Below are 17060 nucleotides of genomic sequence, written 5' to 3'. Positions count from 1 at the left end.
TAGGATCGGACCTGAGAGACCGAGGAGGTCAGCAGTGAGCTAGCTGCTATAGAGTCAGTAAAGCGTCAGCCAGAGGTGAGTAGAACACGACTCTTTTATTTTTTAAAGCAAATAAACTTTTAAGCATGTTCATGCATCATGATTGCCATGTTTATAGGTTGTTGCATTAGAATCCACGAATATGACGCATTTCATTATTCATTGTTGATGTGGATGGATATTGGATGATCCATTAGCCCTCGATGGGATATGATATGATATGAGATGGAAAGACCAGGTGTGGCCGTATCGCCCCTGGCAATATGTATATGTAAGAGAAGAGCAGGTGTGGCCGTATCGCCCTTGGCAATATGTAAGAGAAGACCAGGTGTGGCCGTATCGCCCCCGGCACAGTTGGACATGTTATGTTATGTTTAAGAGGAAGTCCTGAGGAGCTCCGTCGAGGGCCGGGCATTTATTGGATATGTAAGGGGCTATTGGTGACAATCCCATCTTAAGGTGATTTACTTGTGTTGTGATGCATTTCATAATGGCATACCTTTATAAACTGTTTTATTGTTCTGCTCACTGGGCTTTAGTAGCTCACCCCTTCCCCTAACCCCTAGGTTTGCAGGACCAGAGATAGCACAGGGAGTCAGCAAGGGTAATGGCCATGGTTATATCATGTAATAGAGTGCTAGTGGACATGTAATGTAGTGAAATGTAAAATGATGTAATGTAAAGTAATGTAATGGGGATTAGTATTGTGCTTGGCCCTAGTGTTTATTGTAAATCCCTGTTGTACATGATATTGATGTAAATGTTTAATGATGAGACATGTTGAACCAGACTTGACATATGAGATGTTGACCCAACTGGAGCATTTGATGAGGGCTCCAGTAAGGGGTTTTACGTTTACAGTTATGGTGCATGTACAGGTCAAGCTTGGTATATGTGAAAAGTTTAAAGTTTTTATGAATATGTATGATCATGTATGGGATTTATCAGGTATGACAGGATGTATAGTAGACTTGCTACGGGTCCCGACGACCTTAAGTCGATCTGGATCCTAGCGCCGGTAGCGGTCCGGTTTTCGAGTCGTTACATCAACCTCCTCTTTGATCACCTGTTGCTTTTTTTGTGCGAACTTTCTTTTCTTTTATTGGACCAGTTTAACGGTCTTGTCAATGGATAACTTATGGATGATGAGAGTCGAGTCTACACCTGTTACATCTTTTGGAGTCCAAGGGAAAGTGGTTACTTGGCTCTTCAGCAACTCTATTAAGCGAGCCTTCATTTTCTCGGTTAATGCAGTGCCAAACCGCACCTTTTGCTCCTTCCCTACTTGGACCTCCTCTACCGGAGCCGCAGGTTTTGGTTTTACATGAGATTCTGACTTCTCTAGCAATTCGATGGCATGGTTGCTTTTCTAAAGACTTTTTACAGGGTATTCGTAATCTTTTTTGGGTGACCTCAGACTTCCGTAGACGACTGCTATTCCCCAAGGAGCTGAAAGGTTAAGACACATAGCACTCATATTAATAATGATATCATGGCAGTACACGACTGGATAGCCGAGTATCACATTGTATGCAAATGGAATGTCTACCACCGCAAATTCTGCGCACAACTCTCGCCTATACTTTTCGTCCCCCAGTACCAGGGGAAAGTTGATAGACCCAACACTGCTGCAGTTTTATCTCTTAACCCTACTAATGAGTAGAAGACTCTGACAAGACTGTTTTTATTCAATTCTAACTTGTTAAAAACATTTAGGATAAGAAGGTTAACATAACAACTTGTATCCACCATTACCCTCCTCACCTCATACCGGTTTAGGAGGATCTTGATGACTATTGGGTTGTTTTGAAAGAATTCGATCGCTTTGTCTAGGAGGTTGAATCTTACCACTTACTTAGTCCATGTTTCTTGATGGACAAATAGGATATCTTCTGCTACCCATTTATTTTTTCCTTTACCCTTGTCAGATCCTCCGGTGATGACATGTACAATTCCGGCCATTTTCAAGAACTGGAAAGAAAAGTTCCTTCTTTAGAGGGAGAAAAGTAACGAGAGCTTGTCGTTAATCCAAATGATCAAAGAGAATCCAATGGGTTTCCTGGCAGTGAAATCAAATGATGATGCTGATATTAGATTGATGATGTCGTCGGAATGACACTGTGTTGTGATTGGCTGGAACCTGTAAGAGAAAAAATATGAGGTGATGGTGGGTGTCCATGGTAGCTACTCTTGCTGCGCTCAAGTCAATATCTTAAGAATAGAGAGAATACAATGGATTACTTAGAGTTTGAGTGGTACTAGAGATAGCGTACCTTTGCCTCTAAGATCGTTCCCCTTTTGTACTGTAAAAAAATGGAGATAAATATAATATTTCCTGAAAATTCAACGATGATATAGCCGATTGCTCGATAATGGACATCACTCAGTTAATAGGTTGGTGATCCCGTGATCACAGGCGAAATGGGAATGTGTCTAATAATGGTTTGTACCAAGACTCGGCCTATCAGGGGGCGAGTTTTGACGATAAGCCGGGTGTTAAAGTGTCCGAGTCTCCCTTTTTTGTGGTGGGACTGCTTTTTCCACTTGTCAAATCCTTTCCATAGCTTACTTTGGGCGGATGTTATGTAAGAAAATTATCATGCTTTCCATAGGTTTTATGTTATATCCATGGGTTCTCAAGTATAGTTTGGGCTGTTGAATTAAATTTCTTATTCTGGTTGTCATAGTTCCATGTGTTTTTAATTTGGGTTGCTTGATTTAATTTTCTTTTCTAGTTGTCATAGTTCCATGTATTTTTCCTTGTTGTTTAATTTTGTGTTTTGGTTGCTGCAATATATCGTGTTCTAGTTCCTATAAAATAGATTTCAATGTTTGGAGATTTTGGAAATTAGTGAATATTCTACTAAAATTGAGTGATCTTGTAAGTCATATTAGGTTTTGTTGTTGTATCTTTAGTTTCTTTATCTATGAAATTGGTATCTAATAAAACTGAAATCATATCAAGTTTAGACCAGTTTGATGTTGGCCAGTGCTTTGATTCACAATATATTTGCAGTTTGAAAAATTATTGTGCATATGAAATATAATACACTGCATATAATTTTCAATAATTATTCTAATTTCTCAGAAAAAGTCTCTGTTGGTTATTATGAATCTCACTCATAAACAAAATGCTCCTTATTTCCTTTTTCTGATTGAGTACATGTTGAATATCAGATTATTAAAATTTGTCAATGTGATTAGCTTTGAAGGGCCAAGTTTGGCCACAGATAATTCACATTTAATAAGCAAATCTATCAGCTGAGTTTTTGCAGAAAAAAAAAAATATTTACAATCAGCTTTCAACCTCTTATTTAGTTGCTTAATCTTTTAGTTGGGACATATTTAGTTTTAGTTGTTCAAGTAATTTGTCTTTATGAATCTCTCTTTTACATGTTCTATATCCTCCATTGTTGAAGTGGCTTAGGATTAGGAAGTCAAATGATATATTTTGCTGGAGAAGGTTTTTTTTTCTTTTCCAAATTGCTTTTCAGCTTGCTTGGATGCAGCTTTCAGAAGTTGAACTAAGATATTTGGATTCTAAATCCTGTCAGCAATCAAGTTGACATTGGCTCATGAGAAAATTTTTGTTATCAGGAATGCATGTAAAGGCTTATGAAGCTACTCAGTTAGAGGAGTTATATGTAACATGTGCATTTGGTTTATATATCAGCACATTGATGCGTGCAATTCCCACTTTGTACAAGCAAGCAAGCAAGAGCATCCTAGGCATTCTCCAAAATCGAAGGAGCACTTAGACCACTTTGATGTTGGTTTCCATCAAAGTATTGAAATTCTATGGGAATTTAGTGCCAAATAATGTCAACCAATGATGTTTGGTAGGTGAGCTATCACAGTCAATATCAATAATTTTTGTAAGCATTTGGCTAAGTAGAATAATCCTAGTTATTGGGCCCATATGTCTCTCATTTTGTTTATTGGGCATATGTATATCTCTTATCTGGGACAATGTCCGAATATAAACTGTTAACAGGAATGAATATAATGCAACAAGATTTTGTTCACTGTAACATCTTCTTTACTAATCTTGATGATATTTTATATTTTTGCAGGCTGAGGTTAGAGCAATTCTTTGATGTCCATGAGCAAGAAGGAAGCCCCCCTGGAGGAATTCACCTAAAGATGACAGGCGAAAATGTGACCGAGTGCACTGGTGGGTCTAGAACAATAACTTTTGATGACTTGGGATTTGAATTAATTTTAGCAGTGAAGGGATTTGAATCAACAATATTTCTTGTGTCTGTTTTTCCGAATTAATTTTAGCAGTGTTTTTCTTTGAAATATGCATAAGCGTGGTTGATACAGTGCCCAAACTGGAAGCGACAAAAAGCAATGTGCTAGAGATAAAGCTTTGTAGAATCTTATTAGTTGTAGTAATTTGGATTGAAGTTTATGTATTATTTATGCAGTATTGGTATTTGATCAAGTTACTGTTAGGGATTTTCCTGGCCGCGGCATTAATTCTATTTGGCAAACTCTATAAATTATTTTATATCTGTTAGATCAGGCGTATGAATATGCTTTGACTCCTTTTTTGGAGCAAAAAATGGAATCACCGAATTCATAATTTGAGATATAACCTCTGTTTAAATCGTTGAAAAACCGTTAGTCAAGCTGGTTGCGGTCCTTAGAGCTAAGCATTATGCTTACACTTTCATAAAGATCCGTCTTCAGCTGTTCTTTATAGACCATGATGATATCCTGTGCACTGATATGATTTCATGTCTCCCGCAGATGACAATCGCAAACAAACAGGAAAGAAATGAGGGTTTTTATACAGTGGCATAATTGGCAAAATTTTAAATATGGCTTAAAAAAATAGGCAACCATCATGACCAAGGGTAGACAAAAAGATACAAGTAGTAAAAGCCAATCAAATCCTACTACGTAACTAAAAAAGTAGACTGTCACCTTCAAATCTGAAGAATCAAAAATCAACGAAGAGACCTCTAATATTACATAACAATCACTCAAAGTAAATCATGAGCTGTCACCACGAGATAGAGCTACATGACAAGGACCTGATAAGTGGTAAATGCAATTCTAGGAAAAGGAAGACTTGGATACCTCGAATGCTTGAGTTATCATCAAGACTCGCCCTACCTTGGATAGGACAAGTCTTGGTATAAAGTTACTCTTATTAGGCACAGTCCGGCAAATTCCATTACGCTTATGATTACAGAATTATCAAGCTATTAGCTGGCGGTACCCCTTATTAAACAGTTCACCACATCACCGCCGGATTATCGGAAAATATTATATTTATCTCTACCTTTCTACAGTATAAAAGGAGAAGAATTTAAGAGGTAAAGGTACACTGTTCTCTTACACAAAAAGCTTCAAGTAGTTTATTGCATTCAATTTCTTTTTCAATATACTCACTTGAGTATCAGAGTGGTTGCCATGGACACCCACTACCTCACATTTTCTTTTTTTGCAGGTTTAAACCAATCACAGTATAACTCATTTCCGCCACGTCATCAATCTAATTTCAGCAATATCAATTACTATTTTTATAATATTTAAAATATAAATTTCACATAATTTTTTACTTTAACGAATTAAGATTTTTTTAATTAACAAAATATTATAATAAATTTCTTAATATTAATTATAAATACATTAAATATTAATAGTCAACATTAAATTAAATTAATTTTTTAAGATTAATTATTAATTAAAAAAATAAAAAATAAATTTCAAATTAAAAGAAATAAAATATAAAAGGAAAAGAAAAAAAAGAGTTCTCAAGGATAATTAAGTATTTTTTTATGTAAATAGCCTTAATGAAATCTAAAATCTGAACAATTTTGATAAAATTTACTTTTAATTCAAAATAAATTTTCACAAGAACTAAAAAAATTGTATCTTTACACTCTTAATTTTGTAGAATACAAAAATTTAGGAAAAAAATTTATTTTTTTTTAAATTTTTTCAAAATTTATCATAAGAAATAAGGGTTATAAGAAATTCAGTAATTACCAATGAACAGATCTATTCATAAATTTGTTAGTAATTTATTTACGAATGGATTTTCGAAAGATTTAGTTCATTGTCAAGAAGCCCGTTGGAAATTTCCCAGATCTGCATGGGAGTTGAGAAAATAAGATTACATACAATTAACTAACTCTGAAATACTCATATAATTAATTATATATTCAAGAATTTTCTAAAAATTTAATTTATTAATTTTTTTTATTTTTTTTATAGAAAATAAAAGGATTTGTTTTTTAAATTTAGATAAGTTGTGCATATTTGATTAATTCGTTGGACAATGTACTGGAGTTTAGCAATTTAGTGGAAAATGCCAGATTTTAGACCTTGATTTTCAAACTATAAAAAGGAGTTCCATCATCTCTGGCAACAAGGACACTCTCTCTCTTTCTTTCTCTCTTCATCTTGTAATTTCTTTTTGGGAGTTTGGACTTTCTACTCACCGTCTCATATCAGAGGCTTTACATCTAATATAGAAACCAAGCAAGTAGAAAACCTGCATGCAGATTAATATCAGAAGCTGCATACTTAGCAGTTCGCAACAATTTAATTATTAATTTATTTATTTTTTAACAACTCTCTGAAAGAATTCAACTTAAAAAATAACAAAAACATAAATGTTCCTTTGTATTCTGTAACTACTTTAGGTATTACAAGCCAATATTACCTTTAAAACCTAGCTAGCCATAATTAAGTTTCACAGTTGCAGTCAGTTCTTTAAAAGCCTTGACATGCTCTCATTTTAAAGAAAGACTCCATATAGAGTAGACCCTACTCCAATATCCATCTCTTTTTGCTAGTTTTGGAGTTGGCTAACAAAATTTTTTCCCAGTTTAATTATGAATTGGAGGCTTCTTTTGAGGGCCACTGTAGTCCATTCGCAGTAGTTCATCAGCATCTGGGGTCACCCCATTTCCTTTGGATGTGAAGGAATTTTCTTGATGGTCCTTTACCTTCTCTACTTCATTATTGCTTTTTGCCACTTGCAAGCTCCTTCCTGCAGAAGAGAAAGGGAGAAAAAGCTGTTAAAGAAATATATATATCTCTGCTATTTCATAAATCTTAATCAACTTCAAAGAATAGAGAGTTTATTGATTAATTAATTAATTACCTCTTGCTCCAATGGATACAAAGCAAAGCAGAATAAAGGCCACAAGAAGAAGATCCTTGCATGGAGCTTTTGCCATGTTTCAAGCCTTGTGGATTTGTGATCTCAGTTGGTGTAGTGTGAATTGGCTGATGATTTGTTTATAGGTCTTCAAGATTGATCTCTTATATAGAAAATTGGAGATATACTTGGACAAGTGTAGCAATCAAGTTTTAATTTGTTGTAATTCTACGTGAACAAAGGTGGTCTTGTAAGTGTCAAAATCAATGTCTGAAGGCTGTCTTTGCATGAAAATAATACTAGTAAAGACAAAGACCCTCTTCTATGGAAACCTATTGTTATAAATCCGTCACTTCTCTCTTCACATATGGTTATCCAGCTAGGCCCAGGGGTTTTCATTTTGTGTCTCTCTAGTGGCTACCCACCTATCCAAGCTACCCCTCTACCATCTCTAATTAATGGAAAAATTATTTAGTTTGTGTGATATATATATATACATTATTGGTTTCTTGATTTTAAAAAAATATTTTAAAATATAAACGAGATTTTAAAAAATCTACTAATTAATTTCTTTGTTAATTAGCTTTATTCAATAAATGTTTATTATTTAATTTCTATAGTATGAAAAATTTATTAATAGTTGATATAGTACAACAATTATCTAAAATAAGTTATGAGTTGACACTCGAAAACAAGATTACGTGGTAAAAATCTAATCAGATGATACTCGGTCCCACTAGCAGAAAAGAAGACTCGTACATCGTAAGTCTTAGCTCAATTTTTCAAGACTTGCCTCTCAATTACAGGATGAGACTCCATGAGAAGTTACCGTTAGGAAACGCAATCCAACAGATCCCCATTACATCTATAATTGTAGGATCTCATATTCACTAGCCGGTACTAGTCGAATTTTTAAGAGATATGATAACTAACTCTATTTTCTTACAATATAAAAACAGATGAATATAGAGATCAAGGTACGCATTCTTATACAACTACTCTTGAGTTCAAAGCATTACATTACACTCGCCCTTTTCAGTTTACTGACTTGAGTGTCGGAATGGCTGTCATAGGCACCTCGCTTTCTTTTTTTTGCAGATTGGCCAATCGCAATATAGTCTTATTTTAACCACATCATTTGGCGCCCTTGCGGTGAATTTCATTAGATTTTCTTTGTTCAATTGGAGTAGAAACTGGTCTTTAATTCATTTTCCTCTTAAAAAAAGAACTTTTCTTTTTCTATTCTCAAAAATAGCTGACAATTCACGACTTGTTGCTAAGGTTGCTGTCAACAAGGCAATAATCATTTCCTCCACTCTTGGTAGTGGATAAAATACCCCATCAATGGCCAATGAAGCTGATTTGAACAATTTCAATAATAGGCAGATGCTGTAGTACATAAAAAGCTACAGGCCACTCTCGAGTAGTATAAACTCGGGAGGAGGTCTCCTGCATTGCTCCCAGGATAAGGGAGGAGGCTTCCATTGACACCCCAAGGAATCGAACAGAGGCAATCCAAACATAGTCCAAGGGAAAGGCCAAACTAGAGGAAGAGGAGTTGTCGGACAAGACTCCAAAGAATGTCGAATGAAAGTTGATACGGGCCGTACAAAGGTGAGTAGGAGGAGGATTATAGGCTGGACGATGCCTCGACCTTATTAAAAGAGATCTTGGCAGAGACATTTCTTGCTAAGTTCAAACTTCCAAGTTTGAATAAATACGACGGAATAACAAATTCTAGAAGTCATTTGGCGATCTTTAGAACAACAATGCAACTTCAAGATATCAATAATTTTATGTTATGCTGAGTGTTTCATCAACACTCATAGGTTTGGCTCAGGTGTTTAGAAATGGTACCAACACCTAAATCCAGGTTTAATTTAGAACTTTACATAATTTGCTATGTGATTTAAATCCAGGTTTATTACTTGTATACCTCCTAAAAAACTCTCCTCTGACTTGCGAAAGATCCGCTAAGGAAAAGGCGAGTCTTTAAGGAGAATTATCTCATAGTTTAATGCAAAAACAATACAGGTAGATGAATTAAATCATGAGATAGCATGTGAAGCGTTAAAGAAAGGAACATGCAACATCAAGTTCATGAATTCCCTAATCAAGAACTCGGCCGCTACGTACCAATAGCTAATGGAAAAAGTCTATAAGTATATTAGGTTTGATGATGAAGTCCAAGTATTGAGAGAGGACAAAAGGACGAGTCAAAAGTAAAACCAAAAGCTTGAGAGGCGAAGATATGAAGAAGACCGCAGAAGTTATCCAGTCTCCTAAGGAAAGGAAGACCAAAGTAAGTATAAGAATTACACTCCACCGAACGACTCATGAACGCATATTTTAATGTGGATCAGAAAAAATGACAAGGAGGTTAGGTGGCCTCTCAAGCTCAACCTTGAGAAAGCCGAAAGGCAAGACAGAACCAAGTATTGTCACTTTCACGAAGACTATGGACATACAACAAAGGAGTGTCAACAGCTAAAAGATGAGATCGAGAGGTTAATAAGGGAAGACACACTTTGAAAGTTCACTAGAAAGAGTAGAGAAGAGAGGACGCCTGAACACGAGGTAACAACTCTTGAAACCACCCCTAACAGTGAACTTGTAAGGGTTATACATGTAATTGCAGGAGGATCTAGTGATGGCAAGGGAAAAAATAATCGCATTGCAGAAGACATCTTGTCAATGGAGCGGGAGCCATGGGCTAAGCAGGAAGTAAGGGTCGGACCTGCGGACAAGGCAATAGGTTTCTTTCAAAACAACCCACTAGTTATCAGCATCTGTTTGAAAAGGTATGACGTGAGGTGAGTGTTGGTGAATACAGATAGTTCTATTAATCTCCCCACCTTAGATGTCTTTAATAAGCTAGGCTTAGATAAAAATAATCTTGTAAGGTCTCCTATCCATTAGTGGGATTAGCATACAAGATTGTGACAGTGCTAGGTACCATCAACCTGCTCCTTGTGCTAGGTGATGAAAAGCACAAGCGGGAGCTATATGCGGAATTTGCGGTGGTAGATATCCCGCTTGCATATAATGTGATATTAGATCGCACAGTCCTAAATTGTCACTGTATAGTTATTAATGAGGGTGTTATGTGTCTTAAGTTATTAGCTCTAAGAGGATTGGCGGTCGTTCGAGGTAACTGGAAGTCAGCCCAAGAATGATATAGGCACTCCACAAAAAGTCTCAAAAAAGCAATGATGTCCATCGACTTGCTGGAGAAACCCGATTCTCACATAAAATTAGAACCAACACCTCGAAATCTCAAGAAATCCCAAAGAAATGTCGTTCAAAATGGATCAAGTCGAGTTTTTGCATGAACCAATTACAATCAGAATGGCGATTTACAGAAATAAAATATCTAGAATATTCAAATAGCAGAGTCAGGTCATATGTCTTTAATGTAGAAGACTTAGTCCTTAAAAGAACAGATGTAACAGACAGTAGTGTCGGGTCTGGTAAGTTACATGAAAATTGAAAAGGACTATTTAAGGTTTTGAAGGTTATTCGTTCAGGATCATATAAGCTGGCCAAATTAGATGGTCGAGTCATTCCCCAATCCTGGAATATTTATAATTTGAGAAAATTTTATCAATAACAATCAACGAAGTATTTTTTCATTTGTTGTATTATTCAGTGACAAGGAACGATGGGGTTGCCTTCTTCAAAAAAATTAAAGAGCATTCATTAAAAGTCACAAGGTGGGCATCCGCCAGGCTCAATGATCGGGTGTTAGTTCCGTGACTGTGCGGTTGTTGAAGTCGGTCAAAAATAATATTTTTGGTTATCAACAATTTTACAACTGCAGATAGTGGCAAAAGAATCGAATCCATAGGGAATTGATACTTACCTATTTTCCTTATTAAGACCAAGCAAACAAACTGAAAGTAAATAAACTAAAAGCAAATAAAATGAAAGTTGTAACACCCCGGAAACCGGTACCTCGCTGTAACGGCCCAAAGTGCTCGGCACTAGGATCCAGATCGGCTTAAGGCCGCCGGGACCCGTAGTAAGCCTGCTATGAACTCTGTGTACCTAATAAAATCCCATACATGATCCAACTCGACTCCTAACTTTTCTGTAAAAAATTACCAGACTTAACCTTTAAAACATCAGACATCTCAATCTGAAATAGCCCTCAGGGCTAAACCAGTGATACTCTACCAAGTAACCTCCATGCACTATGTTCTGAAATATAGAACCCACTCTGTAGGGTCAGCATATCATCAGTTAACCTTGGCTACCATAGAGTCACAGGAATCACACCTGGTCTTCTCGCATGGCCTCTTATAGGTCACAGGAATCAAACCTGATCTTCCCTCTGCACTGGTCTTGGGTCAAGGGACTTAAACCCTATCTTCCCGCACAGTTATCATTCACTGGGTTTTGGAAACACAACATCTATTAAGCCTGGTTTGACTCATTTCTCATCAAGAACCTGAAAACAGGATACATGCATACACAAGGGATAAAACATACGATAGGCAAAGCACATACTAATCCATAAGCATCTTAACTGATCAGCTATACATCTCTAATACATATCTCTTTAAGTTACATCATGTCCACTCTAATCTATGACATAAGCATACTGGCGCCATCACGCTGATGCTTCTGCCTTCCCAGCTAACCCTGTACCTACAAAACTGGGATTAAGGGAAAGGGATGAGCTATAAAGCCCAGTGAGTAGAAACATGGAAAACAGTTCATTCATACGCTTTATATGAAAATGCATCACAACTCAAACATTCCACATCTTGGATTAGACATGACCTCAAAACTCCCTCGACGGGCTATTGATGTCGCCTTGGTCCAATCCTCATAAACAATGATAATGCAATGCACCATATTCGTGATTCTAATGCAATCACCCTAATACATCTCATGGCATCCATGATGCATGAACTATGCTCAAACATTCTGTTAGTTGAATAGAAAATATTAAGTTTAGTTCTACTCACCTCTGCTCCTCTGGCAGAAACTGTACTGACTCTGCAACTGCTAATCTTGACGACCTCCCTGAACTGTCGGGTCCAATCCTACACAAATGGACTCGAATGAGGTGTCAACCATACTCGTATTAACTCACAACCAACTTCCCAAAAACCCTCTAAAAGCTCCTGAAACAAGCACACAAAGCATGCAAAAGAACAGCTAAACAGAACACATTCGGCGGCAGGTTCGGCGGCCGAATGCCCTGTCCAGAGACGAAACTCACATACTTTCGGCGGCCGAATCTCCTCTTTCGGCGGCCGACGCCTTCGGGGGCAAGCTTCGGGGGCCAAACCATACTCCAGAGACGAAAGTCTCCACCTTCGGCGGCACCTTTGGCGGCCGAACCTTCCCTCCAGAGACGAAAGTCCAATCCTTCGGGGGCAGGTTTAGGCAGCCGAAACCACCTCCTCAACACGTTCGGCGGCCGAACCCTCTTTCGGCGGCCGAAGCTGGGTTCTCCAGTTAGGCAGAACCTCGCTCACCTCATACTCAACTTCCCCCAAACCTCACTCAACATGCATCTCAACACACATAACAAGCATATACGCAACTATATGCACAAAGGGGTCCAAAACTACCTAAACACCCCAACAAACAACACCCCTAACACATAAACATACTCATGCATAAAAACCCTAAAAAACCTCCTTTTACACCTCACCATGCAACTCTTCCCTTTCCCTCCATATCAAACATATGGATCCACACTTACCTCTTGGCTGGTGTGATCCTAGCTTCAAAACATGGAGAAACCAAGCTCCTCAAGCTTCAAGCTCCACAACTTCCTCTTTTTACTCAAACCCTTCAAACCCAAGTGAAAACTCATGAAAACTTTGCAATCTTGGAGGAAAACATCATGAAAACATCCAAGGAGAACCTAAACCCCACCTTGACCACAAAGAGAGCTTCCAGCACCCTCCATGGCCAGTTAACGGGGCTTAAATAGGTGGCCAACCGCCCTTCCTTCGGCTGCCGAAACTGCATGCAAAACCATGCAACGTTTGGCGGCCTAATGTGAAGTTTCGGAAGCCGAACCTATAGCACTTTCGGCGGCCGAACATTACCTTCGGCGGCCGAACCTGCAGTCTACCTCCTTGGTCTTTTCTCTTCACAACTCATTCCCTTTCCTTTCAACACCATAAAACACTTAAAACCATTTTAGAAAACCTTGCTAAAACCTTGTAAAACCGTCAGTGTCTCGTGCAATGCCCCGCAAAACGAATCCGACATCCGAGATTCCACCTGACGGGAGGAATTTCGATGCCTGAACGAGCCGGGTATTACAATCTACCCCCCTTATAACAACATTCGTCCCCGAATGTTCAAAACAAAACAAACATATAACAGGCAAGTAAAGCCTAACACTTCTCTTCACAAAGAGAATTTCTGAAACTTTACTTTCCTGATCTGAGTCCATACTCCAGAAGTAGTATCCTAATCTTTTTCTGAACTCCACAGCTTTCCCTGCGCTACTCTGATTCTTACTCTTCACTTTTCATCTTACCTAAACTAATCTCTTTGTGAAACTCTCACTCTTTACTTCGCAACAGAGACCAATCTGTACTCCTAATTCCAATCTGTACTCCTACTTACCTCTCAACAGGCTACTGCTGCTGACTCTCAACGGATTCTACCTGAATCTCTGCTCATACCAATCTGTAAAGCCAATCAACTTAATTAGAACAGCTAGTAGATCATCAACCTTAAAACTAATCTGTAACAATCAACTCTTAAGGAATCATCCTTCGTTTCCCACAACAACACTGGAAACATTCCAGGGTGAAGTACGAAGTCAGATAAAACCTTATCTATCCAAACTTTCCACTATTCTGCTAACTCTTAGCTCTCTCTGCAGGTGCCATTCTGTAGGGACAGGAAAGAAAGAATTGGTTCTGCGTCCAGATACCATTTTCACTCCTATCTCTAATTTCCTAACAGATGGTAAACCTGACAGTATGCTAGTATCCACTAGCAATGGCACTGAGGCTGATTCCCCATCCTGACCAACTTACTCACAAGAGCGAAAACAACCCTCTGATAACCTTTCCTGAATAACTGTGCCTGTAGGGCTGACAGCAACTTCTAGGCACCTCTCTACACTGTCCTTCTACAGGACTACCACCGATCCATCCTATACCCTGAACTCTCCTACCTTGTCGCTGCTGACACAGGTAGTATTGTGAGTAACTAGCCAATCCGCCCTAGAATGACATCACACAGTCAACTCTAGAACCATAAGGTCAACTGGATCGCATCTACTCACCACAAACTCTGAACTGAACGGACTGACTCTGCTTCAGATGGATCATACACTTAGGTCCACTGACCCAAGAAACACACTCTAAGCCCAGAAGTCATCAAACCCATCCTACCAACAGCGCACAACAACAAGGAAAGTGAAACACTGGGGTCTAACATAACCAACATACACATCCGAATACTTACACACGAACGTACCTCACGTCGCCGTATTCGATGTGTTAGCCTCCTAGTAAGTCAGGATGAAGATCCAAGCTAACGCTCATTGAACTTCTCTAGGAAACCTCCTAACGAAACGGCTGACCCTTTCCTCTGCCTCAACGTCCACCTAATCGTAGACTGGCTCTAACCTCTTTTTGAACTTAGTCTTACTCTTATGTATTCTTTTCTGCTCAATCTTACTGACTTTTATCACATATAACCAACTGATATCCTACTATCGTTCACACAAACACATATCGCATACCTGGCACAGAGGTGTCAGATGTGTCAGCCTCTCCTCCTTGCCTATCAGCCTGAGCTGCTCTATCTGTATCTGCTCCCTGAGACTGAACCAACTGGGGCGCAAAAGGACACTCACGCATCACATGTCCCTCCTGTCCACACCTATAACATCCTGTCGTACCAACAAGACAAACTCCCTTATGCAACCTTCCACACCTCAAACATTTTGCTCTGCCTCTACCAGAACTTGCACCAACATCATAACCTAGACTCTTATTTTTCTTTGACCGTCTCAAGCCTCTAACCTTTTTCTTACTGGTTCTCCCCCACATCACTCCTTTCGCGGTAGCTGTACTCCAAGTGGAGGGTTCATTCTCTCCTATCCTAGAGTCCTTGGTCTGAGCATCCTCTAAAACCTCTTCATTCAAATTCACCTGTATACCTACATCCTTTCTTTGCACCTCTCTTCCTGTCTCTCTCCTGTTTCCTGCCATTCTTCCTAGATCTATTCCTTCTCTAAGTTCCTCAAAAGACTCTTCAGACGGATCTGATTCCACAAAGTAACCAGCATCACTCATCTTAGCTCTCCTGAAGAACAACACACAAGAAACAATCAGTAGCACACATAGAGTTCATATGAAAACACATGAACCTACAAAAGGTATACATGCATACGAAGTACAACATTTATGCACATGCATATATTCATGGCATATCACATCATCCTCAACAAACTTAACTTTCTTATCCTAGTGGACATGAGTTTACTTAGTGTGCTTGCCTTCCTAGAACATCTAAACCAACCTCTTTCCGATGTGGGATATCTCTAATCCTTGAACAAAAATGCTCATCACACCGTACTTAAGAGGCCCTATGCTCTGAGACCATCTGTAGGTCCGATCATAACCTAGGGCTCATACCCTATAGGTCCGATCATATGAACCAACCTGCTCTGATACCATCTGTAACACCCCGGAAACCGGTACCTCGCTGTAACGGCCCAAAGTGCTCGGCACTAGGATCCAGATCGGCTTAAGGCCGCCGGGACCCGTAGTAAGCCTGCTATGAACTCTGTGTACCTAATAAAATCCCATACATGATCCAACTCGACTCCTAACTTTTCTTTAAAAAATTACCAGACTTAACCTTTAAAACATCAGACATCTCAATCTGAAATAGCCCTCAGGGCTAAACCAGTGATACTCTACCAAGTAACCTCCATGCACTATGTTCTGAAACATAGAACCCACTCTGTAGGGTCAGCATATCATCAGTTAACCTTGGCTACCATAGAGTCACAGGAATCACACCTGGTCTTCTCGCATGGCCTCTTATAGGTCACAGGAATCAAACCTGATCTTCCCTCTGCACTGGTCTTGGGTCAAGGGACTTAAACCCTATCTTCCCGCACAGTTATCATTCACTGGGTTTTGGAAACACAACATCTATTAAGCCTGGTTTGACTCATTTCTCATCAAGAACCTGAAAACAGGATACATGCATACACAAGGGATAAAACATACGATAGGCAAAGCACATACTATTCCTTAAGCATCTTAACTGATCAGCTATACATCTCTAATACATATCTCTTTAAGTTACATCATGTCCACTCTAATCTATGACATAAGCATACTGGCGCCATCACGCTGATGCTTCTGCCTTCCCAGCTAACCCTGTACCTACAAAACTGGGATTAAGGGAAAGGGATGAGCTATAAAGCCCAGTGAGTAGAAACATGGAAAACAGTTCATTCATACGCTTTATATGAAAATGCATCACAACTCAAACATTCCACATCTTGGATTAGACATGACCTCAAAACTCCCTCGACGGGCTATTGATGTCGCCTTGGTCCAATCCTCATAAACAATGATAATGCAATACACCATATTCGTGATTCTAATGCAATCACCCTAATACATCTCATGGCATCCATGATGCATGAACTATGCTCAAACATTCTGTTAGTTGAATAGAAAATATTAAGTTTAGTTCTACTCACCTCTGCTCCTCTGGCAGAAACTGTACTGACTCTGCAACTGCTAATCTTGACGACCTCCCTGAACTGTCGGGTCCAATCCTACACAAATGGACTCGAATGAGGTGTCAACCATACTCGTATTAACTCACAACCAACTTCCCAAAAACCCTCTAAAAGCTCCTGAAACAAGCACACAAAGCATGC

General features: G+C 38.7%; 1 protein-coding gene across 1 annotated transcript; it reads right to left on the bottom strand.

Moving 5' to 3' along the window:
• Positions 1 to 6657: 6657 nt before the first annotated feature.
• Positions 6658 to 7292, bottom strand: LOC110607690 (protein GOLVEN 2). The gene is made up of 2 exons (XM_021746835.2): positions 7166 to 7292; positions 6658 to 7051 (listed from the first exon to the last, which is right to left on the bottom strand). The coding sequence occupies exons 1-2, from the start codon at positions 7239 to 7241 to the stop codon at positions 6888 to 6890; spliced, it is 240 nt and encodes a 79-aa protein (XP_021602527.1). The 5' UTR covers positions 7242 to 7292; the 3' UTR covers positions 6658 to 6887.
• Between the last annotated feature and the right edge of the window lie 9768 nt (positions 7293 to 17060).

The sequence above is a fragment of the Manihot esculenta genome, chromosome 13, assembly GCF_001659605.2.
Source record: "Manihot esculenta cultivar AM560-2 chromosome 13, M.esculenta_v8, whole genome shotgun sequence".
Taxonomy (NCBI): Eukaryota; Viridiplantae; Streptophyta; class Magnoliopsida; order Malpighiales; family Euphorbiaceae; genus Manihot; species Manihot esculenta.
This window is presented reverse-complemented; position numbering and strand designations above follow the sequence as displayed.